At 47.8% G+C, this 27,923-nt stretch overlaps 3 protein-coding genes and 1 pseudogene across 13 annotated transcripts in view; 1 reads left to right on the top strand and 3 right to left on the bottom strand.

Annotated features, from left to right (window-relative positions):
* Positions 1-1,075: 1,075 nt before the first annotated feature.
* LOC105488321 (perilipin 1) lies at positions 1,076-27,777 on the bottom strand. 5 transcript variants are annotated; one of them, XM_011752251.3, is made up of 9 exons: positions 27,643-27,777; positions 14,356-14,414; positions 10,195-10,399; positions 8,473-8,555; positions 6,995-7,259; positions 6,509-6,681; positions 4,616-4,807; positions 3,953-4,198; positions 1,076-2,953 (listed from the first exon to the last, which is right to left on the bottom strand). In XM_011752251.3, the coding sequence occupies exons 2-9, from the start codon at positions 14,398-14,400 to the stop codon at positions 2,594-2,596; spliced, it is 1,569 nt and encodes a 522-aa protein (XP_011750553.1). In that variant the 5' UTR covers positions 14,401-14,414; positions 27,643-27,777; the 3' UTR covers positions 1,076-2,593. The 5 variants fall into 5 exon arrangements, with proteins under 5 accessions (XP_011750553.1, XP_011750550.1, XP_070956788.1 ...); XM_011752248.3 differs by lacking the exon at positions 27,643-27,777 and adding an exon at positions 23,489-23,596; XM_071100687.1 differs by lacking the exon at positions 27,643-27,777 and adding an exon at positions 16,395-16,570.
* Positions 16,588-27,875, bottom strand: LOC105488322 (peroxisomal biogenesis factor 11 alpha). Of its 2 annotated transcripts, XM_011752252.3 has the most exons (3): positions 27,643-27,875; positions 23,489-23,604; positions 16,588-20,988 (listed from the first exon to the last, which is right to left on the bottom strand). In XM_011752252.3, exons 1-3 carry the CDS (start codon positions 27,843-27,845, stop codon positions 20,417-20,419), a joined length of 891 nt encoding a protein of 296 aa, XP_011750554.2. In that variant the 5' UTR covers positions 27,846-27,875; the 3' UTR covers positions 16,588-20,416. The 2 variants fall into 2 exon arrangements, with proteins under 2 accessions (XP_011750554.2, XP_011750555.2); XM_011752253.2 differs by lacking the exon at positions 23,489-23,604 and having other exon boundaries at positions 27,643-27,726.
* LOC139364380 (large ribosomal subunit protein eL42-like) lies at positions 23,611-27,634 on the bottom strand (annotated as a pseudogene).
* The window catches only part of LOC105488323 (WD repeat domain 93), a 52,053-nt gene continuing 51,937 nt past the window's right edge, over positions 27,808-27,923 (top strand). For all 6 annotated transcript variants that reach the window (XR_011626158.1, XR_011626159.1, XM_071100686.1 and 3 more), the window contains exon 1: positions 27,808-27,923. The gene's annotated coding sequence lies outside the window, so the exon portion shown is untranslated.

Below are 27,923 nucleotides of genomic sequence, written 5' to 3'. Positions count from 1 at the left end.
TTTGCCCTTGTTACTGGCCAAAATATGTTCAAAATACTGAGAAGCAGGTTCAGTGTACCTTGCTGCCTAATCAAGAGGTTTCTAACAGTAAAAAGAAACTTACAACTTACACTGTTTGCTTCCTGGGCTGTCCTATTCCATATGTAGCCTCCAGCACCTGTGCGCAGGCCCGGGGCTGGGTGAGGGAACTGGGCCTGACCAGCAGGCATGTTGGCGGCTGCAGCCCTCATGCTGCTGAGGAGGCAGCTTTCCTGCCTTCTGGAGTATAGCCTAGCAGGAGGAGCCACAGGACTGGGGAGGAGTAGATAGCTAGGAATGTGGTTTCTGGAACACTAGGAAGAAAGCAGCATGGGTGGGTGAGGCCCAGGACAGGCAGGCATTTCTTTCTGTACATCTAGGCCTGAGGTCAATTCTCCAGCATCTGTCCCTGGGAGCCCTGCCAAGGCTGTGCTGGGCTCTGTCTGCTCAGCCCTGTTTTATCAGCTTCTAAGAAATCCTCTTGCCAACTCCACCCCTCATCTTCCCTCCCCACCCCCCAGGGAACTGCTGGGTGTAGTTTATATCATGGAAGTGGGGTGGGGAGGGTCCATGGCTGGCTCAGGGGCCTGGCCACATCTTCATGTGTATATCTACCAGCTTCTCTCCTGTCCCCATTCTACATCCTCAGACTCCAAAACCACAGATCGAGGCCCATGACTCATTACACCAAAGATCTGCCAGGGCCCCAGAGTCAGTTGTAGGGCCCCAGAGTCAGTTTCAGGGAGCAGGGCTTCCAGGTGTGCAGTAGAGTGGGAGCTAACAGAGTGAGTGTTTATGTGTCTGAGGGGGACCTGTGGAAAATGAGTATAAATATATGGATGTCTAAAAGGACTGACTGAAGACTCATAATTTTCTGTGCATATTTCTGAAGCTGCAGGTGAAAATAACTAGAAAAATAGGGTTTGGTTTGGCAGGCTACTTGGTATTATCTAGGAATACTTAAAATGCACATATTCTTTCACCCAGCATGTCATGGTTACAAGTTACGTATCTATCACATATGTGTGTATATACATCTCCACACATGTACACTAGACATTTTTGATAAGGGTATTTATTATAGCACTGTTTGCAGTAGCAAAAAAGAAAAAAAAAGGAAACAAAAGTCCATCATTAGGGAACTAGTTAAATCAAATAAGGCGTATCCATATTATGCAGTAGTTATTATGTGGCCGTCGAAAAGAGCGAGTGGGATTTATGATGTGACACAAAAATCTCTCCAAGCTGTGTTATTAAGTGAAAAAAGTAGGCATGTATAACACCCCACAGCTTGTGTAAACACAAGCGGGGAGTGCATACACACGTGCCTGCAGGTGCATAGCCCTGTATACACGAGAGATGGCACCATGGTGGTTTTTAATGAAGGGGAACGGGGGGCTCAGGGAGAAAGACACATACCCTTTTGCAATGTTTGAATTTTATAGTTGTATCAATGCATTTTCTTTTCCTTTCTTTTTCTTTTTTTTTTTTTTTTTGAGACGGAGCCTTGCTCTGTCGTCCAGGCTGGAGTGCAGTGGTGTGATCTCGGCTCACTGCAAGCTCTGCCTCCCAGGTTCACGACATTCTCCTGCCTCAGCCTCCTGCGTAGCTGGGACTACAGGCGCCCACCACCATGCCGGGCTAATTTTTTGTATCTTTTAATAGAGACGGGGTTTCACTGTGTTAGCCAGGATGGTCTCGATCTCCTGACCTCGTGATCCGCCCGCCTCGGCGTCCCAAAGTGCTGCGATTACAGGTGTGAGCCACCGAGCCCAGCCATGAATGCATTTTCTAGATTTATCAAATATTAACATTTCCCTTGGAAAATGGGATTGGTGATGAACTGTGGCTATAAAGTCTATATATGATCACCATTTTTGTTCCCCAGCATCTGGAGGGCATCAAAAGAGTGACTATGCAGGTGCAGGCAGTAATGATCCAAATGGAAATGTGGCTGTGAGCAAGAAGCTGGCTCTATGAAGCACAGGCCTGGGACTCAGCCTGTGAAGGGGCGAGTACTCAGAAAGTGACACTAGTATTTTAAATAAACATGCAAGAGCTTTTGCATCTGATTGTTCCCTTCAAAGTAGTCTGCTGGGAGCCTAGACATCAGAGGATCTCCCAGTTCAGTGCTAAGAATGTGTCAAAATCTTCTGTTTGGACCTTCAGAATGGTGACAGGAGTTACTCATTCATGACAAATATTTACCCACAGAGGCAGAATCTGAATTTTGGAAACAGTCAAATGTCTTTTGGCCACAAGTTTGGTTAAAGAGATGAAAAATCAAGTTAGGCAATTACTCTTTTAGTAAAAACCGAGCCATAGAATCAGAGCAGGCTGCGGCTCTGGTGTCCCTTAAAAACTGGCTCTGAGGGTGAAGCCCCAAAAGGATGCTAAAAAAAAAAAAAAAAAAAAAAAAAAAAAAAAAAAAAAAAGTGTGCCTCGGCAGCATCATCGGGATGAGGCTGGGGTCCCCAGGGGACCATTTTGAAAGCGGCAACGCTCGCCTGGGCTGTGCGGGTTCTGTTTGTTAGAGAAACCCGCCCGCCCGGGGTGCGGCGACGGATGCGGCGACTCAGCTCTTCTTGCGCAGCTGGCTGTACTGCGCGCGGCCCAGGATGGGCTCCATGACGCTGGGCCGGAAGAAGCTGTCGCTGACCCTGCGCTTCGGCTTCTCGCGGGGCACTGCCGGGAAGGCCGGGCGCGGCGCTGCGGGCGTGGCGACCTTGTCCTCCAGGCCCGGGCCGGGGGGCGCGCCGGGGCTCTGCGCGCTCCGCAGGCTGCGGCGGGGCTGTGCGGCGCGCGGGGCGGGCTCCGGGCCGGCGGAGGGCGCCCCTGACGCCCTGCGCTCCGCCTCCCGGCGCTCGACCTCGGCGGGCGGGTTGTCGATGTCCCGGAATTCGCTCTCGGGCTCCATCAGCGACAGCCTGGGGAGCTGAGGGCCCGGCAGCCGCCTTAGAGTCCTGACTTGGCCCTGGTCCCTGCGCCTCTCACCCACCGCCCCTTCCCGGGTCCCTCGATTGTTTCCCCGGGAGCGGCCGTCAGGAGGCCACAGGCTGGGGAGCGGTTCAGTAGTTTGGGGGGCACCGGGGAAAGCCCTGAGGTCCTACCCACTCTGAGCTTCTCCATGGACCAGGTGGCCGCTCAGGCAAGCCAAGCCTCCCAAAGTTTCAGGATCCCCTAGGCCTCCCTGAGGGGAACCCTCAATGGGAGGTCATCAGCTTTCCTAACTCTTCCTTGCAGCCCACACAGTGACCTGGCCAGGGATGGGTACACTTTCTTGGGGCTGGCCCGAGCGCAGGGTGAACAGGAGGGCTGCTAAGATCCCTGGCATGCTGCTTGCTGGAGTGACTGAGTAACCCACCCCCTTACCAGCTCTAAGGGTGCTTTCTGCCCTGACCAGCCCCCCTCAGGCCTGCATAACCTATAACTTGATTTGGAAAGGGGTTCCCAAAGGGATGGCATTGGTATCCCCTGGGTTTTTCCTATTGGCGACAGGTGATAGAATTGGGTGGAGCCTGCTGCTGTCCCCTGGAACTCATGGCCCACCCCTCAGGGTGCCCTGGAAGTCTTTTCAACCCCTTCCCGTGCAGCAGCATGCAAACCTGCCTAGCACCTGCCCGGCCCTTCAGTTGGGAGCAAAGGGGTGAAGGTGAGTCACTGGGATCCCGGAACTAATGGCTGGAGACTCCTCTACCAGCAGGTGGGAGGGGCTGTGGGGAGAGGCCTCAGGCCAGAGCCATGGGCCTCTATACTCTTGGGGCTGGGAGGGGCCCAGTATGTCAAAATGTTGCCAGGGCACTGAGGACTGCAGGGAGGTCTCCAGAGGAGTAGGGAAAAGGAGGGGGACTGCATCCCCTTCAGTCAAATCTACTTTATCTGCCCTGTCCGGGCCCCCTTGGGACACTAACAGTTTGCCAGGGGTGGTACTCACCGGCACGTAATGCACCACCGTGTCCACCACATTGTCAGTAACGCCCTTCAGGGCATCTGATAGAGACATGGCCCTCCCCTTGGTCGAGGAGACAGCAGGAGCTGGTGTGAGGTGCAGCACCCTCCCTGCCATGCCCAGCACAGCTGCAGGTGCCCATGTCACAGCCGAGATGGTGGTCTGGAGGGCCTTCTGCAGGTTATGTGCCACACCGCCCAGGAGCCCTTGAGGGCCTGGCAGGGCTGCTACCTGGGGGCCAGAGCAGGGTCAGTGCCTCCTGCAGTAACTCCCCTGACCCTTCCCTCCTCACCAGCCCCAGAGCTCAAGGGAAAAGCATGAGAATACCAAATTTACAAAACTTCAGGCTTATTCTGCCACTAGCAGTGTGGCCTTGGACAAGTCACATTCCCTCTCTGAACCTCTGTTTCTTCTGCAAAATGGGACAATAATCTCTGCCCTGCCTATTTACAGAGTGTTGCAAGGATCAACTGAGAGAATGACATGGAAGTCCCTCATCAGCTGGGCATTTGGGGGTGGGGTGAAGGGTGTTGCACACACATGCCATGCCCCTGCATCTGGGCCAGAGTTCCTGAGTTCACCCTATGCCTCTGCTTCTCACCACTTCTGTGAACTGGACGACCTTGAGGTTCCCACTCTCCCCCTCACCTCACTGAACTTGTTCTCCTCTGTCTCCAATTCTTCCTCCTCCTCCACGTCCTCTCCCTCCGTGTCTGTCTGGTCCTCATGATCCTCCTCCTGGGCGGCTGCGAGGCTGTGTAACCAGGGCACCCGCACTTCACTCCTCCGCCGGGACACTGCCTGCATGGCCACTGAGGCACCCCACTGGGCCAGGCTGCTCTGAGGGAGGATGGCAGCAGATTGCTGGCTCAACTGCCCCTGCTGATGACCAGGGAGCCCCAGCAGCCAAAGCCCCTCGCCCCCAGGGTCCAGGCCAGGTGGTGAGCAGGGCTCGGCCCCAGCAGACTTTTCTTGAAACTTTTTATTGAATGGTAATCTACATACACTAAAGTGCACACATCTTTAGTGTAAGCTTTATGAATTTTTATAAGAACACACCTGTGTAACCACCACAGGTCAAGACATAGACCATTTTCACACCCAAAGACTCCCTGTGTCCCCCACTCAGTCCATAGTCCCTCAAGAGTAACCACAATCCTGGTCTCTGTCACCATGCCTTCGTTTTGCCTATTTTTGGACTTCATATAAGTGGAGTCACATCATGTGTATTCATTCATTAATAGCTCCTTTAGTTAAATATTATGGTGTAAGTTTCACCCATGTTGCTGCAAATGGAAGTAGTTCCTTCTGTTTCATTTCTGTGTAATATTCCATCATACGCATTTCCCGTAACTTACCCATCCTACAGTTGATGGGCATTATCATTGCTTCCAGTTCTTAGCTAAGGATATCGCTGATCTGAACATTTTTTACTTGTCTTGGGAGACTTAAGTGCTCATTTATGTTGGGTATACACTTAAGAGTGGAATTTCTGGGCCATAGGATATATGTTTGTTAGCTTTGGTAGATACTCCTCCCAGATCTCTAAAGAGTGAAACATTCAATGAACCAGAGTGTCCCATGGGAAGAAATTGACTGAGCAAGTGGGCTGGTGTCTCCTGAGGCACATTCTAAACCTCTAGGGAGCCCCACAAACAGAGCCTCCTTATTACACAGCTTTTGGGGATGCCACTCTATTCCATGTGAATGGTGGCATGTGAGGTTCTGCCCACTGCAGGCCGGGCCCAGGCATGTGACTCAGTCTCAGTCGTTATTGATGCAGGGGACTGAGGGGAACTGCTACTCCTGTATCCCTGCAGGGGCAACACTTGCTTGAATGAATGATCCAGGCCTGATGATGCTTTTAAAAGTACTGCTCAAAAGATGGCTGAAAAGTAGTAATCTTGTTTGCTGACCTTTATGCTTTAATGTTGTTTTATTTTCTTTTCTGGCGCTAGTTTCTTACTAAAATTCCTTATGAAAAAAATCCAGCCTATTTCTGCTAAAATACAGAGAGGTGGAGGTGGGGAGTGGTGGGAAGTTAACTCTCCCTGGGCCTAGAAAGGGCAAATTTACCTTGGGTGCATTGGTGCTGGGTACACTCTCCCTGACAAAATGGGTTGTGTACTTTGTTTATTTAAGGACGACAGTCCCTAGTGCTTGCATAGCAGATGGAAGTCCTGCTGTCTTATAGGTGGGAAGACCCATAGAAAGAGGCCGACTTGGGGGGATGAAGACTGGGGCTTGGGGGAGACTCAGAGGGAAATGGGGGAGATAGAAGTGAGTGGTGGGGCAGGAGCACTCTAGCAAGGCAGGCCTGCCCTTGCTTAACATCCTGTCCCTTCTCTTTCCCTGTGGTCTGGAAGGCCATCCCTCTACCCCTCTCAAGGCCTCTTGTCCTTAGAACTAAAGTCCTAGCCCAGGTTGGAAGAGAGAATGTTCTCAGGACAGGAAGGGGCGATGGGTGGGGGATGGGAGGGACTAAGAGGCCCACAAGGCTCCCAGGCATGGGACCAGTCAGAGCTCAGGGCAGATACTCACCAGGGGCGCCACTCCTGGGATCCACATGGCCAGGGTGTGGCCCTGCTCCAGGGCCCGGGCCATGGTCTGCATGGTGTGTCGAGAGAGGGTGTTGGTCAGAGCCCCAACCCTGCTCATGAGGCTCGGCTTGGCCTTAGGAGACTTCTGGGCTTGCTGGTGTCCAGGAGCAGGGGCTGGGTAGCGATTTGGGGCGAAAGAAGAGAAAACAGGTAAGAGAGGGGCCGGGGAGATCTGGGTCATGTCTAGGACTGGAAAGCAGGTGTTCTAGCTCCACCACAAACTCACTGGTGAGTTCCACAACTCACTTTCCCTCTTTACAGATGGGGTGGGGGCGGGGGGGGGTAAATGATTATGAATCCATCTGACAATCCCACTGGCCTTCCCTATTCCAGAGCAGTAGCTGGATGAGCCCTGCCACCTCCTGCTGATTCCCAGGCAGTGTGTGTGATAACTCACTCCCAGGCCGAGCCTCCGAATGGCAGGTACCTGACTCTTCCTTGTCTGGAGGGAGGAGGTACTCCACCACCTTCTCAATGCTGCCCAAGGCCAAGTCGGCCCCTCCAGAAGCCAGTCGGCCAGCTCGAGTGTTGGCAGCAAATTCCGCAGTGTCTCTGGCCACTCCCCAGGCGAGCTCGCACCCAGCCAAAGCGGCCCCCAGGACCTTGTCTGAAGTGCTCGCGATGGGAATGCTGATGCTGTTTCTGGCACTGCGGAGGCGGGTGGAGATGGTGTCCTTCAGCTCAGAAGCAATCTGGGGGAAGTTGGTGGGTGTGTTAGGCATGTGGTCTTGCAGGCCCTGGAAGGGCCACCCTTTCGGGGTCTGGTGGCCTGAGCCCAGGTCCCAGGAAGGCGTCATCTAAAGGCCCAGGGAACTGGCACTGATATTTGGGTACCTGGAATTAAGCTAGGCTTTAAAGGGAGAGGGCTCCAACCTTCCTTGTGCCAACTGTTTGGATCTCCTGGCTTCTTCACCCCCATCACTGCCTGTCAAGAGCCCTCTCATCCTGTGAGGATGACCCCAAAGACTCCTCCTTGGTGCCACCTGTCCTGATACCCTCATGCTCACAAGGAATCTCCTTCATCCTTTCCTCAGAACACAGCGTTTCTATTGATTTATAGGTGTGCTTGATCTTCCTACAAGTTCTGCATTGAAATAATTTATCTTTTTCTTCATTATCCTGGGAGCACCTTTGTGACAAAAATGTTGCCTTTAATCTGGAAAAATGGGGAGCAAAGGACACAGGCCTCACAGCTCAATGGACCTGCTCTCACTGTTTCCACTTACTGGTTTCCTTTCTGTAAAATGGAGATAACAACCCCTATCCCAGAGGGCTGACAAGAGGATTAAGTGAGAGTACTTGATAAAGCATAGGTGATGGCCCCGGGCATAGGGTAGGGCTCAGTACATGTTTGTGGGAAGGGTAGTTGGTCAATGAGATAGATGAGGTCAGAGACTGAAGCTTATTCCCCAGAAGCACCAAAAATGAGTCCTTATCATAGCAACTACCTAATAAATATGTAGCCAGGTAAAGTGACTTTCAATCTCATGGTCCATAAAATGTTGGATCTTGAGGATATGGGACGACACTCCTGGGATCTGAATGAGTGTGACTCATGACCTTAAGCAGCTGTAGTCGCCAAGTGGTCCAGGGCAGACGGTGGAACCTCAGATCCCAGGGTGTGGTATCCGGAGGCAGTAGGACTTGCCAGAGCTCCTGTTTGGGTTTGCCTCTGGGCTCGTGCCTGCTGGTCCCAGAAACCCCATCTCCATTTAGCTTCACAGGGAGAAGAGGAGCCTGTTGTGTGGTGTGGCCTTGGGAGCAGGCAGCCTCTGCCGGTCTTGGACAATGCTCACCATGGGACACAGACTTCCAGTCACGGCATCAGCAGCCCCTGCCCTCTCCACCCTGAGAGGTGGTGACGACAGAGTGCAGGGAGGCTTCCAGAGGTGGGAAGGGGCTTACCTTTTCAGGAGGGTACTGGAGGGCTGGGATCTTTTCCTCCAGGTGGTCCAAGCCTCGGCAGGCCAGCTCATTGGCAGCTGTGACTGGAAGGAAGGGGTCAAGTTTGGATGAGTCCTGCCTGTCTCCATGAGAATCTAGCAGTGGCCTCTGTGCCAAAGAAGTGACTTGGAGCCCTCAAATCCCAAGGCCTGCTGCCTCCCCAGCATCTCTGGGCCCCAGGCCCTTTGCCCTCTTTAGCCCCTGTCCGCAGGGACTCCTCGAGACCCGGGCCAGTTTCTTACATCTGTGTGGGAACTCTGGAGTCACTCAGACCTGCACTCAAAAGGCCAAGTGACCACGTCTAAGCAGCCTGTGGCCTCAGCAAGTCACAGCCTGTCTGAGCCTCTGCTTCCTACCTTGTGAAAGGTGAATTAATGGTGCCTGCCTGGCAGAATTTTTATGAAGAATGATGGGAGCTATATGAATCACCAACAAGTACTGTTCTTTCCTTCCTTCTCTTCCCTCCGGACCTGCATGGGGGCTCTGAGTGAGCATAAGGAGGGAGAAGAGAGGTGTGAGAGGGAGGCAGATGGCAGTGAGGCCTTGGGGCTGGGCCTGCTTAGCTCTCAACATGACAAACTCCCAGCATAGCCAGTGCAGGCCCCAGGCTGACCATGCTCTTCTTTTTAACCACTCAGTGTTGAGATGGTCAGCTGTCTGAAGAGGGTCGCAGGGAAGGGAAAACAGTTGCCCCTGGAGAGTGGGCTTGCATCAGAGATGCACCTGCTTCAAGGGGATCCCGCCTGGGTCTGCCGGGACATTGGCTCTGCAGCCATGGCCACTGGGGGCCATAGCTTTCAAGGAGAGTTCTTTGTACTCTTTCATATATTCTTTCTCCAGATACCTTATTTTTCTTCACAAAATTCTCAAGCAGCAGAGAGCCCAGATGACTTAGCTGTCTTCCGGTTGGGCAGAATGAGACTCAAGGCAACTATTTAAGGAGCTTGCAGCCAGGCACAGGGCCTGGGCCTACTTTACATCTGTCCTCTCCTGTTTGCTGTGTGGAGTCCTCAGCTACCCATAATTCTGTAATTAGGATGGTGGAAAGTGCTAGACTTTTTGGCATTACTGCGATTTCCCTCAACCCTGTCAAGAGCTATGCCTTGGAGACCACATTTTCGGATGCGGCAGAACAATTTGAGTGGAGCACACCTGGTAAGGCCCATAAGAGAACCGTCTTCTGCCTCCAGGGCCCTGGCTAGTGGCTCTCTGCCGCCCCCACCCGTCATGAGCCGCTACCATCAGCTGCTGGGCTCAGCCAGCTTTCTCCTCCCTCCATGCCGTCCAGCCCTGCCAGGCCCCCTAGTGTGGCTGCCTCTGCCGCTGCCAGACTGCTGGTTCTTGCTGCTGCTGCCTGTGCTGCTACAGTGAGTGTCTGGTCTGCCATGGGCCCCAACCTCACCACTGCCTGCATAGCTCTGCCTTCCCTTCCCCTGCAGATTCTCTGGCCATCATTGTTATCCTAGGCAAAGGCCAGCTGGGCCACAGATAGGCATCTATAGATGAAAAGAGATCTGTATGTATACCATTATATCCATAGATAAGACCATGCAATGGGATGTGGGCAGTTAAGCAGACAGACAAGCAAGTTATCAGACAGTCAGACAGACTGAGAGGCAAACAGACAGACTGGCAGGTAGGCAGTGAACAAGCAGGCAGCTGCTGAGTGCCACCAGGACTCACACTGGGTGGACAGCCTGCGCACCACCGGCTCCATGCTCCAGGCAGCCAAGTTACTGGCGCTCTGCACGCCCTTCTCATAGGCATTGCACACAGAGGCCACCAGGGGGTGGGCTTCCTTAGTGCTGGTATAGGTCTTCTGGAAGCACTCGCAGGTGCCACTCACCACCGGCAGCTGCAGGACCCGCTGTAGCACATTCTCCTGCTCCTGGTGTGGAAGGAACACATTCAAGTTGTCCCACCTCCCTCTCCAGCCTCCCAGGAAGGGGACCTCAGGGTCATGGAGTCCAATGGTGCAACTAGCCTGAGTCCAAGTGACCTGGGAGGAACCAAGGCCAAAGAGGTCTCCAGATGCCCCAATCATGAGAGCATGGGAGAGCCCATGGGGAAAACAAGGCCATGTCCTCCTGGTCACCATCCAGGTTCTGGAGAGCTGCCAAGGCAATCTCTGTTCTCCAGGGGCCAAGTCAGATCCCATCACCCCCACCCCCACCCCAACTCACTCCCCTGATACCTACTAGTAGAGAGCAAGTGTTGTTAATGTCTAGAGTTTTAATCCACCTTTGATTGGTGGCTTCTCCAAACATTTTTCTGGTCTTTCTGAGGTACTGCCTCCCCGCCTGTGTATCCTGGCCCCACTGCCTAGAACGCTCACCTTCCTTCCTACAGCCCTTGCTGCCTGGCAGAGTGCCATTCCCTCAAGACTCCACTTGACCAGCACCTCCCCTGTGAAGCTTCCAGACTCTCCTCCATTGCATCGGAAACCACTCCCTCCCTGGCTGTCTCCACATTCATTACACAGTGCTGTGGTTATGGGTATTCATCTCACTCCCCGTAGACTGTCATCTCTGTATCCCCAGAGTGTAGCCTAAAGCATGGCACAGTAATGTTAGCTGAATACCTGAACCACAGTCAGGGCTGTGCCTAGTAGAATGCGTAGGTTTAGATCTGCCCAACTGCACAGAATCACAGAATCTTAGGCCCCCAGGGGACTTTGTGGTAAGAATCCTTTCCATCGTTTCTCTGGTAGACTTGTATTTGTTTTTATTTATTTATTATTTTCCTAGAGACAGGGTTTCACTCTGTTGCTCAAGCTGGAGTGCATTAGTGCCATCATAGTTCACTGTAACCTCCAACTCCTGAGCTCAAACAATCCTCACATTTGTGCCTCCTGAGTAGTTGGGACTACAGGCATGTGACACCATGCCTTGCTAATACTTTTATTTTGTAGAGGGGGCAGGTCTTGCTGGTCTTGAACTCCTGGCCTCAGGTGATCCTTCTGCCTCAGCCTCCCAAATCACTGAGATTATAGGCATGAGCCTTTGTGCCCAGCCAAGACTTATATTTAAATATCTGCCTGAATGAGAGCTCTCCCCCTCATAAAGTGACCTGTGTCCCTTGTTGGACAGCTTTGCTGAGCTGAAATTTGCCTCCATCCCCCTGTTCCACACTCTGTCCTCTGGAACAAAACTGAGCAAACCTATTTCATCATTCATGGGTTGGCCCTTCACATATTTGAAGTCAAATATGTCTCCCTTAGGAAGTACCTCCATCATGTTAAATGGCTCCAGTTCCTAACTTCGTTTACAAATGGTCCACACTGTGGTCTGGTGACCCCCTCTCCTGGACATGCTACAGTTTTACATTATCTTTCTTAAAAATATACTACCCTTGCTTGAGCCCAGGAGTTTGAGGCCAGCCTGGGCAACATAGGGAGACCCCGTCTCAACAAAAAATAATGATAATAATAATTAGCAGGCATGGTGCTGTGTGCCTGTGGTCTCAGCTACTCGAGAACCTGAGGTGGGAAGATCACATGAGCCTGGCAGATGGAGGCTATAGTGAGCCATAATCATGCCACTGCACTACAGCCTCGATGACAGAATGAGACCCTGTCTCAAAAAACAAAAAAAACGAACAAACAGAAAACACTCAAAGACAGCACTCTGGGTGTGATCTGTGCGTGCTGAGTGTAGTGGAACAATCGTTTATCATTTCCAGGGTGCTATGCTGTTAGTAATGCACCTTTGGCAGCAGTCACATAATTAAGCTTTAGGTCACCTAGGAACCTTAGTGAAAAAACACTGGTCTTTGAGTAAAAGAGTGAATTCTAGGGCTAACAGTAGAAGCTCATGCCTGTAATCCCAACACCTTGGGAGGCTGAGGCGGGATGATCATTTGAAGCCAGGAGTTTGAGAACACTCTGAGCCACAAAAAAAAAAAAAAAAAAAAAAAAAAGCTAGTCATGCTAATATTTGATGGCATGTGGACTACAGAGTCCCAGCTACTGGGGAGGCTGAGGTGGGAGGACTGCCTGAGACCAGAAGGCCGAGGCTGCAGTGAACTATGATGGTGCCACTGCACTCCAGCTGGGGTGACAGAGTAAGACACTATATCTAAAAAATAAATAAATAAAATTAAAAGAACAAATTCTAGGCATGCAGAGGGAAAGAGCATTTGTCAGGTGCCATTATGCTGCAGGCACTGGTCTGGGTGCCTTGGTGACATGAGCTCACTTAATTCTAACAGCCATCCTCTGGGGTTAGCACTGTCACCAACACTGAGTCAATGAGGAGACTGACGATCAGAAATGGGAAGTGATTTACCCAAGATTCCACAGCTGGTAAGTGGCAGAGCCAGGATTCCAACTCGAGTTGGAAATAGCCTGCCTAGGATTATCTTCAAAATAACACAAAGTGAAGGAATTAATGGAAGTGAGGATGAGGCAGGATTGGCCATGAATTCATGGTCTTCAGGGCTAACAAAGGGTACATGGGGCTTATTATGTTCTTTTCTGTCTGTTCTTACGAATGTTGAGAATTCTCCATTCTGAAAACTCCTGAATCTGACCTGAAAACTCCCCAGGTCAGATTCAGATGCTCAGGCTCTCTGTAACTTTGAATATGACACTGTAGCATGGTTTTGCTCATGAAGTGAAGACCTGGCCTGTTCTGTTTGTAGGAGGGAGAGTTCAAAGATCCCCATCAATGAGACCTATGTGTACACTAAGACAGAGCAGCCCACAATGTCTTCGGGTTTTTTTGTTTTTGTTTTTGTTTTGAGACGGAGTCTTGCCGTCTCCCAGGCTGGAGTGCAGTGGCGCGATTTCGGCTCACTGCAAGCTCCACCTCCTGGGTTCACGCCATTCTCCTGCCTCAGCCTCCCGAGCTGGGACTACAGGCGCCCGCCACCATGCCCAGCTAATTTTTTGTATTTTTAGTAGAGACGGGGTTTCACCGTGTTGGCTAGGATGGTCTCGATCTCCTGACCTTGTGATCCGCCCACCTCGGCCTCCCAAAGTGCTGGGATTACAGGCTTGAGCCACCGCGCCCAGTGAAAACATTCTTTTTAACAGTTTGGACAGAGCCTTCAGAGGTTGTTTTAGACAAAACCAAAGGGGGAAAGAGATCCTGGGAAGGGAATAAACCACCGTGTGTTAGAATGGCTTCACTATGTACTTGACCATTTTACGCCTCTCTCTTCTATTATTCAATACAAAACAAAGTGATTCCTAGTGCAAGAGTTAGTATAAGCCTAACTTGGGCAAGGTGGATATTGTACAGGTCCACAATTTTTAAGTTTCACTATCTGAACTGTGTGCAAATCTGAGATGCCTTGCCAGGAGCCATCAAGCATTCCTAAAAGTATCAAACCACTTCAAATCACAGTGAAAACCAGGTCAGAGATAGAACACCAGACACACGGAATATCCCACCCTTCCCCTGACACAGCAGCACAGGCTGTGCACCGTCTGACTCCGGGAGGTGCCATTTGCCATATGAATGATGCTGGAGACAAAAGAAAGCAGTGGCTCTGCACTGAATACACATCCAGCTGGGTGGCGGACAGAGCATGGGCTTCTGCGTCAGGGTTTAAACACAGTCATTCCCTTCCTCTCCACTCCCCACTGTCCCTAAGCCAGGATTTCTGTCCCTTTTTTCCAAGGTGCTTGGTTTTTAATAAGCGTCTTTTTTCCTCTCCCAGATCCTCCAACTGCCCTCTACAAAAGGTGGTGAGGGCAAGAATAACTAAGCCGTGGTAGTCAATGAACTAGGATTATAATCTGGGCATATCTTGCTCTAAGTCCCCTGCATCTTCCCTCCCTGCTTCTTCCTCCTCCCTCAGTTGTCCATCCCCTGTCACAGATGAGCCCAAGTTACTTACAGGGAGGTCTCCATCCAGCAAGGTGGGGCCTTTGTTGACTGCCATCCTAGCTCTTCAAGCTGCAAAACAGAGTCCCAGGTCCCATCAGAAGCCCTCAGGCTTGAGCTCCACTGGGTCACTTCCCTACTTCTCATGGCCACCAACTAGGCCCAGGCTGCCTGGGGGTCCATTTGCCCTGAACGGAAGGCATTAGGTTGGAGGGTGAATGTCACACACAATAGCCCCACTCCTTAGGGTCCCATAGGAATGAGTTGCTCCGTAGCTTACTTGTCAAGACTGATGTTTCTTTCTTTCTTTCTTTTTTTGAAATGGAGCCTTGCTCTGTCGCCCAGGCTGGAATGTAGTTGCACAATCTCAGCTCACTGCAATCTCTGCCTCCCGGGTTCAAGGGATTCTCTTGCCTCAGCCTCCCCAGTAGCTGGGATTACAGGCGCCCACCACCACGCCCAGCTAATTTTATTTTATTTTTATTTTTTGTATTTTTAGTAGAGACGGGTTTTTTTTTCTTTTGAGATGGAGTCTCACACTGTTGCGTAGGCTGGAGTGCAGTGGCATGATCTCTGCTCACTGCAAGCTCTGCTTCCCGGGTTCACACCATTCTCCTGCCTCAGCCTCCCAAGTAGCTGGGACTACAAGCGCCCGCCACCACGCCCGGCTAATTTTTTTTTTTTTTTTAGTAGAGACGGGGTTTCACCGTGTTACCCAGGATGGTCTCGATCTCCTGACCTCATGATCCGCCCACCTCGGCCTCCCAAAGTGCTGGGATTACAGGCATGAGCCACCATACCGGCTAATTTTTGTATTTTTAGTAGAGATGGGGTTTCATCATGTTGGCCAGGCTGGTCTCGAACTCCTGACCTCAAGTGATCTGCCCACCTTGACCAAGCCAAGAATAACGTTTTTTATAAGAGTTCAGGTTAGGAGGCCAGGCGCAGTGGCTCAGGCCTGTAATCCCAGCACTTTGGGAGGCCAAGGCGGGTAGATCACCTGAGGTCAGGAGTTCGAGACCAGCCTGGGCAACATGGTGAAACTCTTGTCTCTACTAAAAATACAAAAATTAGCCAGGCATGGTGGTGGGTGTCTGTAATCCAGCTACTTGGGAGGCTGAGGCAGGAGAATCACTTGAGCCCAGGAGGCGGAGGTTGCAGTGAGCTGAGATCATGCCACTGTATTCCAGCCTGGGCGACAAGAACAAAACTCCGTTTCAAAAAAAAAAAAGAGTTCAGGTTAGGAAATAAAAAATGCAGGCAGCCATAAGGGATAAAAAGTTTTAGCTAAAGTCTTAAGGCTCTTTAATGAGGGTCCAAAAGAAACTAAAACAACAAGTTTCAAGCTGGGTGCATTGGCAAGCACCTGTAATCCCAGCTACTAAGGCTAACATGGGAGAATTGCTTGAGCCCAGGAGTTTGAGATCAGCCTGGGCAATATAGTGAGACCCCCATCTCTAGAAAAATAAATACTCAAGTTTCAGGTTTCATCTTTGAAAAGGCTCTGGGTTAATTCCTCTATTTCTCTCTCTCTCTCTCTCTCTCTCACTCTCTCTCTCTCTCTCTGTGTCTGTCCCTCTCCCCCTCTCCCTATCTTTTTTTTTTGAGACAGGGTCTCAATCTGTTGCCCAGGATGGAATGTGGTGACACAATCATGGCTCACTGTAGCCTTGATCTCCTGGGATCAAGGTACCGTCCCACCTCAGCCTCCCAAGTAGCTGGGACTACAGGCATGTACCATTATTCAGGGATAATTTTTTTCTTTTTTTGTAGAGACAGGATCCCACTATGTTGCCCAGGTTGTTCTTGAACTCCTGGGCTCAAGTGATCCACCTGCCTCGGCCACCTGCAGTGCTGGGATTAAAGGCATGATCCACTGTTCCTACCCAATTCTTCTATTTCTAAGCAAACATATCTGTGTTCTGGAAAAGACAGTAGCCCCAGAATAGCTATTCTATACTTCTGGTATAGAGTATCTATACCAGAATCTCTCCCTCAGTAGTTTCCCTGCAGAGCTTTTCATCCCAAGCAAAATTCCCAAGAGGCCCTTACCTTCAACTTCTTCCCTTTAATGTTCATAAACAAGCCATGTAAGGCAGGTGCCCCAGGACCCCAACACTCACTCCAGCTGACCGCCACGTCAGTCTCACAGAGCCCAGGCTGCAGAGCGTCTCCTCAGGCAGAAACAATTCCTACCACTCCTGGGAGTCTTGGGCAATGCTACTAACGCCTCCCAGCTAGAGGAGGGCAGAGAGGAAGAAAGCAGGGTCAGCAGTTGTCATGGTTATCTGACCCAGGGTTCCCCGGGCATATCCTAACTTCTCTAAGGACATTTAGCAAACAAGGAGGTAGGTGGCAGAGCTGAAGGAGATCCAGGCTCAGAGGACTTAGTATTCCAGAGCCATGAAGCATCAGTTCTATAATGTTCCTGCCCTCAATTCACAAAAGTCTGCTTTCCAGAAAGAAGGTATAGGGATACACATCGTTAAACTCAAAAGCTCTAAAGTTCTATATACCTCTGCAATCTTTTGGCTCCTTTTCTGTAGAGGGTCTTGTGGGACAGTTCTCAATCCATTTCTCTCATCTTTTCTTATTTACTAGCAAGAGTGAATGTTGAACAGTAAAATTTAAACCCACACAGAAGAGTTCATCTGAATGTATTCGTCTTTGATTATGGAGATAAATTGCCCTCAGTGAAGAAGCAACAGAGCCGGGAGTTGTTTTTGACAATATAGCCTTTGAGGGAGGAATTTCCACTTCTTAGAGTTCAAAAAAATTTATTGAACTTTACCTGGCCTAAGATGCTACCAGAATGAAAAGTGGGAGAGCCAAGTAGATTTTTGTTCCCCTAAGTCTGGATAAGCGACAGTGTTGACTAAGATTCTATCACTAATCAATAGCAAGACAACCAAGAACTAGCACCACTCAACCCTTCTTTAGCCAGGACTCAAGCACAAGCCCTTGTTCTAGTTCCTGGCTTCAGATATGATGGAGGACTATGGTGTAAGCCATAGCTTTCAGATTAACTAAGAAGGGCCTCTTTGTGAAAATGGACAATAGGAAAACAAAACGTATTTTCTTTGTTGCTGGTGGAATTACATGTATTGTTGACTCTTCTAAGTCACACACTGTGGGCAAGAGAAGAAAGAGATGGGAGTGGGGAATTATGAAAGATCCTTGGTAATAAATTACATATCTGTGATGCAATAAAGTAGGGAATGAGAAGGCAGGAAAGGGAGGAGTCAAGCGGGGAGGCTTCAAAGGAGTAATATGCTATACATTTAATACTTATTGATCCAACCTGGGCTTTTCAAATGTAAGGCAGTAGAGAAGACAAAGTATTTAAAGAAGTGGCCTCTGCCCTCACCTCAAGGTTCAGCACAAATCATCTGTGAGGCTGTGACTGGACAGCAATCTGAGCCAAAGGGCAGTTTTCAGCCTTCAGAGTAGTGGCTTTGGGCCAGAGGGAGTATAGGGCTTTGTGCCTGAAAGTTCTGCCAAATCAACTAGTCCTTTGGCTGCTTTAGCTGGGAGTGCAGAATGTGGGTGAGAGGTGAGAAGTGGTGAAAGGGCCTAGGAGAGTCCCGAGGGAAGACAGAAGTGTTAGTTTTCTAGCAGTAGCTTGCAGGGCATAGAGTTCTATCTTCTTTCCTTCTCCGTCCCTACCTGCTTTCCCTACCCCTCCACCACATGAAAGCAGGGACCTAGGTCATCTTGCTCACAAGTGGATCCCCAAAACCATGCATGGCACTCAAACATTCATTGTTGAATAAATGAATTATCAGGCAACAATGCTCAGTTGTGAATGTGCTGGGCTGTACATCTATGAAGAACTTCAATTTTTGGCATCCCTCATGAATGTGGAGGCTCTGGGGTGGAAAACATTAGTTAGAAAGAAGGATTCACAGGGAGGTACCAGGACACCATTAAGATGGATACCACTGTAACATACCACCATGAATTCAACGCAGGCTTATCTAGGCAGAAGCCAGCCAGCCATTGACAGGGCTACTGTAGAGCACCCTCTCCATGGCAGCAGTCTAGATGAGCTCATTCAGAGGTCCCTTTTAACCCAGAGGCTCTACATCTCAATCTTTCTCCATCCTCCTCCTCAGTCTGGATCTTCCAGCCCAGAGCTCGCTGTACCAACTGTGTAGGCTGATTGAGGATTATCTGCTGGATTGCCTTACATTTAACTCTTCTCTATTCCCAGAACATACTCACAGACACAAGTCAATTTTGTCTAGAAATTTATTGAACATAATTAATCTATTACAGTAGAGGATCTGGACAGTAAAAATAGCTATTTAAGCTTTTAATTTGCCCTGACCTAGTAGCTTTCATGTCTCTTAAAATTTCCAAAATTTTATTTCTCAAATTCCATATCTTGATTGGTTAAACAGACAGCCAAGAATCTGAGTCTATTTTTTGAGAATCTCAATCACATTTCTGGGAAATATAACTTATTGAGTACATATTTATTTTCTCATTTCCATTCAGATAAATGACACGGCTTTGCTGGGAGGGCTGACATCAGCCTCCTACCTGCTGGCATCCTATTTCCCTACCTCACCTCCCTCAAACTAAAGGATCTGTAACCACATATAAAGACCCACACCCAAGATGGGAGATAGGAACACGAGTCAATGTCATTGACTCAGCATTCCAGTGTCCTCTTCACTGGCTTCCTCCTGTGCTTTCCACCTCCCTCAATCACCCTACAAATAAGATGTCTGATTTATCATAGAAAATTGTGACCCTGTTACATCTGGAGTATCATGAAATTTTTTTGACTAGATAAATTTTGATAAAAATTAATGTAGTATTGCCTAAATTGTTAGAAGGATTTAAATAAAACAATCTAGCTGATGAGTCTAAATACTGTTATAATTTTTTTTTGAAGACTCAAGGTCTTGCTCTATCACCCAGGCTGGAGTGCAGTGGAAGCTCACTGCAGCCTTGAACTCCTGGACTCAAGTGATCCTCCTGCTTCAGCCTCCAGAGTAACTGGGACTACAGGCATATGCCACCATGCCTGGCTAATTTTTTAACACTTTGTTGTAGAGATGGGGTCTCACTACATTGCCCAGGCTGGTCTTGAACTCCTGGCCTCAAGCAATCCTTCTGCTTCAGCCTCCCAAAGTGTTAGGATTATAGGTGTGAGCCACCACACTCCACCCAGTTTTAGTTTTTCTAGAAAAGAATATAAACCACTGGACAAGGAAGGTCCAAATTATGGGAGAGTAAGAGGCAAAAGACAGGATTCAGGAGGGGATCACATTTCTACTCAATTCTGAAGACAGTGGGAGAGCATGGAACAAACACTGGATTAGGAGTCAGAGGAATGAGGCTCTAGCCTTAGTTGTTTTTTGTCTGTCAGCTTCTTATCTGTCACAGGCTACATATAGGCACTCATTGTGACCCTCTGCCTATTTTTATAAGTCCCTCCTGTCTGCTTCTGATTTTTGCTTATTCACTGCACCCATAGACACAATTTATACCATGAAGGTGCCTGATGCTTTTCTGATTCTACTTCTGGACAGAGCAAGGACATGAGTATAGTGATGGTATAAGGGCCAAAAAGTTGAGAGGCTGTCAGCCCAGCTCTCCTCCACCCTGCTACTGACATCAGAGCCTCTACTAGATCTGAGAGTGCCATGCACCAGACCTACTGTAATTATGTGAAACCAATGATCCATATAACCCTAAAGTTATTGTATATTAGTGTTAAATGATCAGTGTGATTGGGTCTTTTTAAATTTTTTCCTTTCAATTTTTATTCATTCAGCAAATACTAAGCTCCCACTATGCACATAAGAGATGTTCAATCAATGTTAGATGAAGGGAAAATATTCAGAAATTCACAAGTCACTCCAGCACTCCAAAAACATACAAGTCTTCATGTTCCTCCCTTCTCCATTCTTGGCCTCATCTCTGCCCACATCATAGGTTGTTAAATGCTCACATGAACAAGAACTTAAGCACAGTATGACATGGCCTTGACTTACACAAATTTCTATTCCACTAAGAGGCCATCTTTTAAAGTAGGTACTAATTCCAAGCCTAAAAACACCCTAACGGGTCTTCAACTTCATCTGAGGATATGCCACAGTGATCATGCCTGCTATAGAGGACACAAGACCTCCAAGTCCAATGATGCCAGGATTGGACTTAAAGATCCCCAGCTGGTCCAAAGGGTTCAGGATATCACAAAGGTTCTTCACCGTGTCCAGAAGCAAGGGAGGATGCTGCTTCAGAGATTGGAATAAGAGAAGTAGAAAGGATTGGAGCCATTCTGTTTCCTCATCAGCCACACTGTACCCAAGAGAATCCTGGGATGCTGATTTCTCTTTCTTTGCCCTGTCACGTGTAACTCGTTTCATCTGCAGGGAGATTTCATACAGATCCCTGACCAGGCTCAGCAGAAGAGAAAAGCAGTAGTGGTGGGCAGCCCTCGTTCGCCATTTCTCTTTGTTGATGCCAGAGGTGAGACCTACGCTCCTCACCCAGAGGATGGTGTCACAGATGAAATAAATCACACGGTTCAGGTTGGCTAATGTTAAGCATAAGCGAGGTACCAGGTCAGTGGCATGAATGCTCTGCTCAGTTGCCTGTATAGCATGTACCACATTGCCTAGTCTGAACCCTGCAAGTAGAACCCACAATAATGAACAGTTATTTCATTAGTACACAACGGGAAGATAGAATCCTGTATCCGGATGAGGAGCCAGCTTTTCGTTGTTTTTTGTTTTTTGTTGAGACAGGGTCTTGCTCTGTCACACAGGCTGGAGTGCAGTGGCACCATCATAGCTCACAGCAGCCTCAACCTCTTGGGCTCAAGCAATCCTCCCACCTCAGCCTCCCGAGTAGCTGGGATTATAGGCATGAGCCAATGTGCCCAGTTTAGCACTGGTGTTTTTAACAACTGATGGTCATTCAAGGCTCAGCCTTTGTTCAGAAAAAGAGAAAGATTTTACAGTACATTAAGGACACCTAAAATGATCTTGGAAGGCAAAAAAATACAGTGACTCTTTAAATTTACCTCCTTCATTGTAATGAACACCTTAATGTTGACTGATGGCATACTCCAGGCAAGGTCAATCATGAGTGTGGACAGTTACATCTGATTATTTACCAGCTACACTTCTTTAGAAGGAAGGTACTATGATAACATGAACTCTAGATGCAATACTCTCTTGGAGAGTTTGATGCCTTACATTTTATTTATTTTCCAGACAAAAGACTGTCTTTTTAAAAAACACTATTATCATTTTGCCATTTCTCTGGTCCAAACCCCTTTTGGCTACCTATTGTCAAGAAAATAAAGTAGAAATGGTAGAATTTAATGGATAGAACAATTACTAACATTGTCATAGAGCTCCTAGTTGAATTAAATCAACCATTGCAATGGCATGTCCTTATGTGAGCATGTAATTCAATTCATCAGGGATGCATCAATCAATAGGTACTTACTGAACACCTTCTGAGAAAGAGTTATAGTACTAAACGTCATGGAGGATGCAAAATAAGTACTTTTCCTTGAAGGACCATACCTTAGACTCAGGAGGCGCTCAGAAGTAGCTACCGTCAGAAAACTTATAATCTCAGAAGGGGCCGGGCGCGGTGGCTCATGCCTGTAATCCCAGCACTTTGGGAGGCCAACATGAATAGATCACCTGAGGTTAGGAGTTTGAGACCAGCCTGGCCAACATGGTGAAACCCTGTCTCTACTAAAAATAAAACAAACAAAACAAAAATTAGCCAGGCGTATTGGTGCACGCCTGTAGTCCCAGCTACTAGGGAGACTGAAGTGGGAGAATTGCTTGAACCCGGGAAGTGGAGGTTGTAGTGAGCCAAGATCACGCCACTGCACTCCAACTCCAACCTGGGCAACAGAGTGAGACTCCATCTCAAAAAAAAAAAAAAAAAAAAAAAGACTGTTTGGTATTATGTTATCAAAAATAACATAAAATAGTAAAATAGTATATGTAATGACTGTTTAGTATGTAGATTCTGGGTTCCAGTTGTGGCTGTTGCACTAACTGGCTGAATGACCCTGGATAAGCCCCTTCTGGACTTAGATATTAGTGACCTCTAAAGGACCTTTCAGCTCCAACATTCTAAATAATCTAAACAGAATTTCTAATCTTGGCCTTCAGTGCCAGCCAGAAAAGCTCGACCCACCCTTCCCATCCCTCTGCTTGACAATTTAAATCTTCTCTCTGTCAAACTAGTTTTGTAGTTTGACAATGATCCTCCCATACAATGGTTTGCTCAGAACAGTTCTGAGCTTTTACTAGAGGAGAATGCCCTTTGAAACTCTTCTTCCTTCTCTCTAGCCTCACCTCAAGTTCCACCTCCTCTAAAACACCTTTCTTTTCCTCTACCTCAGCCAACAAGTTTGGCACTAAATCTTATATATCATTATTTAAAGCACCTTACTTCTCCCATAAGGCTCAGGAATATACCTATATAACATAGGTGCTCAAAACCAACTGATCAATATGTGATGCTCTACATTCCATTCTAATGCCTCTGCTAACCTCCTATAGCAACATCTGATTTTCATCAAACAACAAAGAGTCAGAAAGGCAACTGCTATGAAAAGTACTGGATTTCCCAGTATGATGTATTATTAAAGTGATTAAATAAGCACAAAACATTGATTTCACTTTTTACCTTTAGCATGAAACCTACCTCACAAATGGTCTACAAAAATGTATCCACCTATATATACTCTAGCACTCCTCAAGAAAGGAAAAAGGCAGGTGGTCTAGGATATAACTATTCCACTCTTGTTTAGAACAAAGGGGCTCACAGGAGTAGAAGCTCATGTCACAGACTGCTAAAACATACTGTGATTCTAAGAACTAAAGGTGAACTAACACGTTGTCTGTCTCACTGGTTATGATTAAGCAGAAAGACAAGGTGTAGCACCAGATGTGAACATAACAGGGTGTTTATGAATGGTCTGCAGCAACACATTCAAACCTGTTGTACCATGAGGACAGTCTCACTGGTCAATTTCATCAATAAACTTGATTGACTAGAAATTAATGACCTAGAAATTACTCCACGAATTACAGGATCTGAGGCTGAGGATTCTAAACCAGGAGCCACTGTCCCTCAAGAAACAGGGTACTTACATTTACGACCAGTGCTCACACTGGACTCCAGTTTCTTGAGCTTCATTACCACCTTCTCTTTGCCAGCTTTAGGCTCTAACAAATATCTAAGCAACATGCATGTGTACTGAGTGGCTCTGAAATGCAAAAAAAAAAAAAAAAAAAATTGAGAAGAATGATTTACAAACCAAATAAAACTTAATTCATGAAGTAAGGGAAAGAGAAACACATGCCTACAGACAACATTTCCAAGACCATTTCTCATGTAGCAGCTCTTACAAAAGCAAAATTCTGCAACAGTCATTCCACAGGAGAGCCAAAGGGTAGAACATGTCATGGAAATTTAACACAAAGGTAATGAAAATGAACTCTGCAATGATGCAGCCAATGTGCGTCCAAAAGGCAAATGGCACAGAGAAATGGATATAGTCGAAGTGAGAAACTGCACAACATCTCCCTCATGTTAAGTCTACAAAGATCCATACTCCTTCTCTTCCCCAATGTAGATTTCTTTCTTTTTTTTTTAGACCGACTCTCGCTTTGTTGCCAGGCTGGAGTGCTGTGGTGTGATCTTGGCTCCACTACAACCTCTGCCTCCGGGGTTCAAGCGATTCTCCTGTCTCAGCCTCCCAAGGAGCTGGGATTACAGCTGTGCACCACCATGCCCAGCTAATTTTTGTATTTTTAGTAGAGATGGGGTTTCGCCATGTTGGCCAGGATGATCTTGATCTCCTGACCTCGTGATCTGCCCTCCTCAACCTCCCAAAGTGCTGGGATTACAGGCGTGAGCTACCTATAATCTGGCCTGATTTTCAAATTTCTAAAATGAACTTTTCTACCATGTACGTAATCTACCATCTATGTGACAGGACACAAACTCAAACCAGAACCAAATGAAAAGTCCACAGTTTAAAGATTGTTTAATTTTTTATAAACAAAAGAACCAAATACACATCAGTACATAAATTAGTATAAATATGTTTTCATAGTTGTCTTTCTAAACTCATTGGTATTTTATATAAAATACAGGTAGAACCCTGCTTAATAATACTATATATTTAATAAAGTGATTATTGTCATGCTTACAAATAACAATGGCTTACTAATATAAATGTATGAGAAATTTTACATCACATAGTCACACATTCAAATCCATTTGGCAATCTACTAATAAAGTAGGTGCCTGGTTCCTACTGTCTTGTAACTGCATTTGAATCCCTTTATGCTATAAATATTATTCTCAATAAAAATGTGGTACATTTTCCATTTTCTAAAATAGTGAACTTGGTACTAGGAATGAAATAAAAAGAGAAGACTGGAATCATAAACAATCGCTTTCTCTTTTTTAAGTGTGCTTCCTGGTTAGAGGGCTGGTCATGTCAATGACTCTGCCTTTCTGAGCTTTGGTCTAACAATAGGGATTAGGCCAACAGTAAGACATTACTTTTATTTATTTATTTTTGAAGTGAACATAAACTCAATATTTTATTGTCTTCATAATAAAACAAAAGAGGACACTTAGAACTGGATCTTCTCTTCTTATCTCCTCCCAATTCAAAATGCTGGCATCTTTTAATAGCCAGGACTCTTTTAGATCTTCACTGGGCTCAACACACTCAAGCTTTAGCAAAATCTTCTTCGTAGTTTTAGCCTTTTTCTGGAAAATCGGCTTAGTCTGCCCACCACAGCCACTCTGCTTCCTGTCATAATGCTGCTTTCCCTGGGCATACAGAGAATCTTTGCCCTTCTTGTACTATGTCACTTTGTGGGGTTGGTGCTTGCCACACTTCTTACAGTCCGACAGGTTTTAGGAACGTTCACCATGTTTGTGTGAGCATTACTGGCACAGAAAGCAAGGTATTATTTTATGAATGCCAGTGTGGTCATAAAGGTTATACAGATCATCAAGGAGGCTGGGAAATGAATGCTAGAGATCTCAGATCTTTTGGAATAAACATATCTTAAATTATTATTATTATTATTTTTCGAGACAGAGTCTTGCTCTGTTGCCCAGGCTGGAGGGTAGTAGTGCGTTCTTGGCTCACTGCAACCTCTGCCTCCCAGGTTCAAGCAATTCTCCTGCCTCAGCCTCCTGAGTAGCTGGGATTACAGGCATGCGCCATCACGCCCAGCTAATTTTTGTATTTTTAGTAGAGATGGGGTTTCACCATGTTGGCTAGGCTGGTCCCGAACTCCTGACCTCGTGATCTGCCTGCCTCAGGCTTCCAAAGTGCTGGGATTACAGGTGTGAGTCACTGCACCTGGCCTAAATGATGATGATGATGATGATGATGATGATTATTATTATTATTATTTAGATGGAGTCTTGCTCTGTCGCCCAGGCTGGAGTGCAGTGGCGCAATCTTGGCTCACTGCAAGCTTTGCCTCCCGGGCTCATGCCATTCTCCTGCCTCAGCCTCCCGAGTAGCTGGGACTACAGGCGCCCGCCACAACGCCTGGCTAATTTTTGTATTTTTAGTAGAGACGGGGTTTCACCATTTTAGCCAGGATGGTCTCGATCTCCTGACCTTGTGATCCACCCGCCTAAGTCTCCCAAAGTGCTGGGATTACAGCCGTGAGCCACTGCACCCGGCCTAAATGATTATTTTTTTAACCAACTTCCTTGATAAACCTTGCAGGGTACATTCTAGGTACACTGGAATTACAGGTTTCTATTTAATGAAATTTCTATTTAATGAAGCTTGTATATAAAGCAACCATTTAAAAAACCTATCAAACTAATGAGAAAGCCAGTATAGCTTGGTAGTTAAGTGGGCACTGGAGTCATTTGCGTGGACATGAATCTCTCAGTTCTGCTGTGTGGTACTTATTAACCTCCTTCTGCTTGGTTTTCTCCATCTGAAATGGGGAGAATATTTAGAGTATCTACCTCATAGGGTTGTGATGAGGGTTAAATAAGTTCATAGTTGCAAAACACTGGGAACAATAGCTGGTATAAAGATGGCTTCCAAAAGCCTCATTATTGGGGCCATTCTAATTGATCTGTTTGTATCAGCACTTGCACACCCAGAAGAGAATGAAGAGCTGTTAAATAAAACTGCAACTGTAACTATTTTTTAATCAAGCAAGAATCAAACAAATCTCTAAAACATCATGAACTAGTACTGTATTTATATTAAAGATACAATCTCTCAGTTCTTTTTGTTTCATATGGAACCGAAAGAAAAAGAGACACAATCTCTGTTTAATATTTTCAGTAGCACAGCATGAACCTTAGAGGTGCAGTTAGTTCTTTCTGAGCTTCTCTCCATTGTATTTCCCCCCCAGTCCAGTTGGTGTGGTCTCATCCCTGCTACATTTTGTTCTACAATTTACAAAACTATTCCACATGCAGTACCTCAACGATACAGACTGGGCAATAATGGAAGAGAACTTGTCTCTACTCAAACATTTCAAGAGGTATTTGAGAACGGGCCCGGTGGCTCACGCATGTAATCCCAGCACTTTGGGAAGCCGAGGTGCGCACATCACCTCAAGTCAGGAGTTGGAGACTAGCCTGGCCAGCATGGCAAAACCCCGTCTCTACTAAAAATACAAAAAGTAGTCGGGCGTGGTAGTGCACGCCAGTAATCCTAGCTACTCGGGAGACTGAAGCAGAAGAATCGCTTGAACCTGGGAGGAGGAGGTTGCAGTGAGCTGAGACCGTGCCACTGCACTCCAGCCTGGGCGACAGAGCGAGACTCCGTCTCACAAACAACAACAACAACAAGAACGAGAGATATTTGAAGCCACACCAAGTGGTTTGCTTTCCTGGCCACAAATAGTAACCCGAAGTTTCTCTTTAAAGGAAATCCCTCGGAAGAATGTTGAGTGGAGAGAACCCAATCTTTCTTTGCCCGGAGAGCAAAGTTAGGAGGGGAGGAGGATCTGTCAGCCGGTGTCACGTCATAGGCGGTCTCGAGGCGGCTAGGGTGCCAGGCACTGGGGCTTTAGTGCACTAGGCTAGGACCGGATGCGGGTGCGTTGGGCCCACCCACGTTGAATTTAGGGTGAGGAGGGGCTCGGATACCAAACTTTCCCCGTAGGAGCTGGCAACGTCCTTCCAGCTTCCATCTACTAGGCTATCACCTCCTTTTTCTCGGGTGCCGGGGAATAGGCACCGGAGCACCCAGTTAGGGCGAGAAAGGGGCGGAGGCCGCTGGCACCTGACTCACCTGAAGAGTCGGTCCCGGCCCTGGGTCTGGTTGGTGAAGCGGATGAAGGCGTCCATGGCTCCTAGCCCAAAGGCCACGAGTCGCACCGGGTTCAGGCGTGGGTCCTCTGGGGCCCGCCAGATCCCTAGGGAACGGTCAGTCCCAGGGTATCGGCTGAGAGGGAGGGGCTGAGTCTCTCCGCCCCAGAGGGGGCGGGCGCACATTTTGTAGAGCAACTTCGCTGACTTCCGGTTTGAGCCGGAAGTTGTGGCTACCAAGGCGACGCAACGCCGCCGGGCCAG

This window comes from Macaca nemestrina, chromosome 7 (assembly GCF_043159975.1).
Source record: "Macaca nemestrina isolate mMacNem1 chromosome 7, mMacNem.hap1, whole genome shotgun sequence".
NCBI classification, from domain to species: domain Eukaryota; kingdom Metazoa; phylum Chordata; class Mammalia; order Primates; family Cercopithecidae; genus Macaca; species Macaca nemestrina.
This window is presented reverse-complemented; position numbering and strand designations above follow the sequence as displayed.

Excerpts from the sequence above, each read along its gene's own strand:
- LOC105488321 (XM_011752251.3), bottom strand. The coding sequence starts at position 14,400 with ATGGCAGTCAACAAAGGCCCCACCTTGCTGGATGGAGACCTCCCT. Across the intron at positions 10,400-14,355 it reads TGCTGGATGGAGACCTCCCT|GAGCAGGAGAATGTGCTACA; the intron begins GTAAGTAACTTG and ends CTTCCACACCAG. Across the intron at positions 4,199-4,615 it reads AGGAGAACAAGTTCAGTGAG|GTAGCAGCCCTGCCAGGCCC; the intron begins GTGAGGGGGAGA and ends TCTGGCCCCCAG.
- LOC105488322 (XM_011752252.3), bottom strand. The coding sequence starts at position 27,845 with ATGTGCGCCCGCCCCCTCTGGGGCGGAGAGACTCAGCCCCTCCCTCTC. Across the intron at positions 23,605-27,642 it reads GGCCGGGACCGACTCTTCAG|AGCCACTCAGTACACATGCA; the intron begins GTGAGTCAGGTG and ends TTTGCATTTCAG. Across the intron at positions 20,989-23,488 it reads TGTGAGCACTGGTCGTAAAT|GGTTCAGACTAGGCAATGTG; the intron begins GTAAGTACCCTG and ends TTCTACTTGCAG.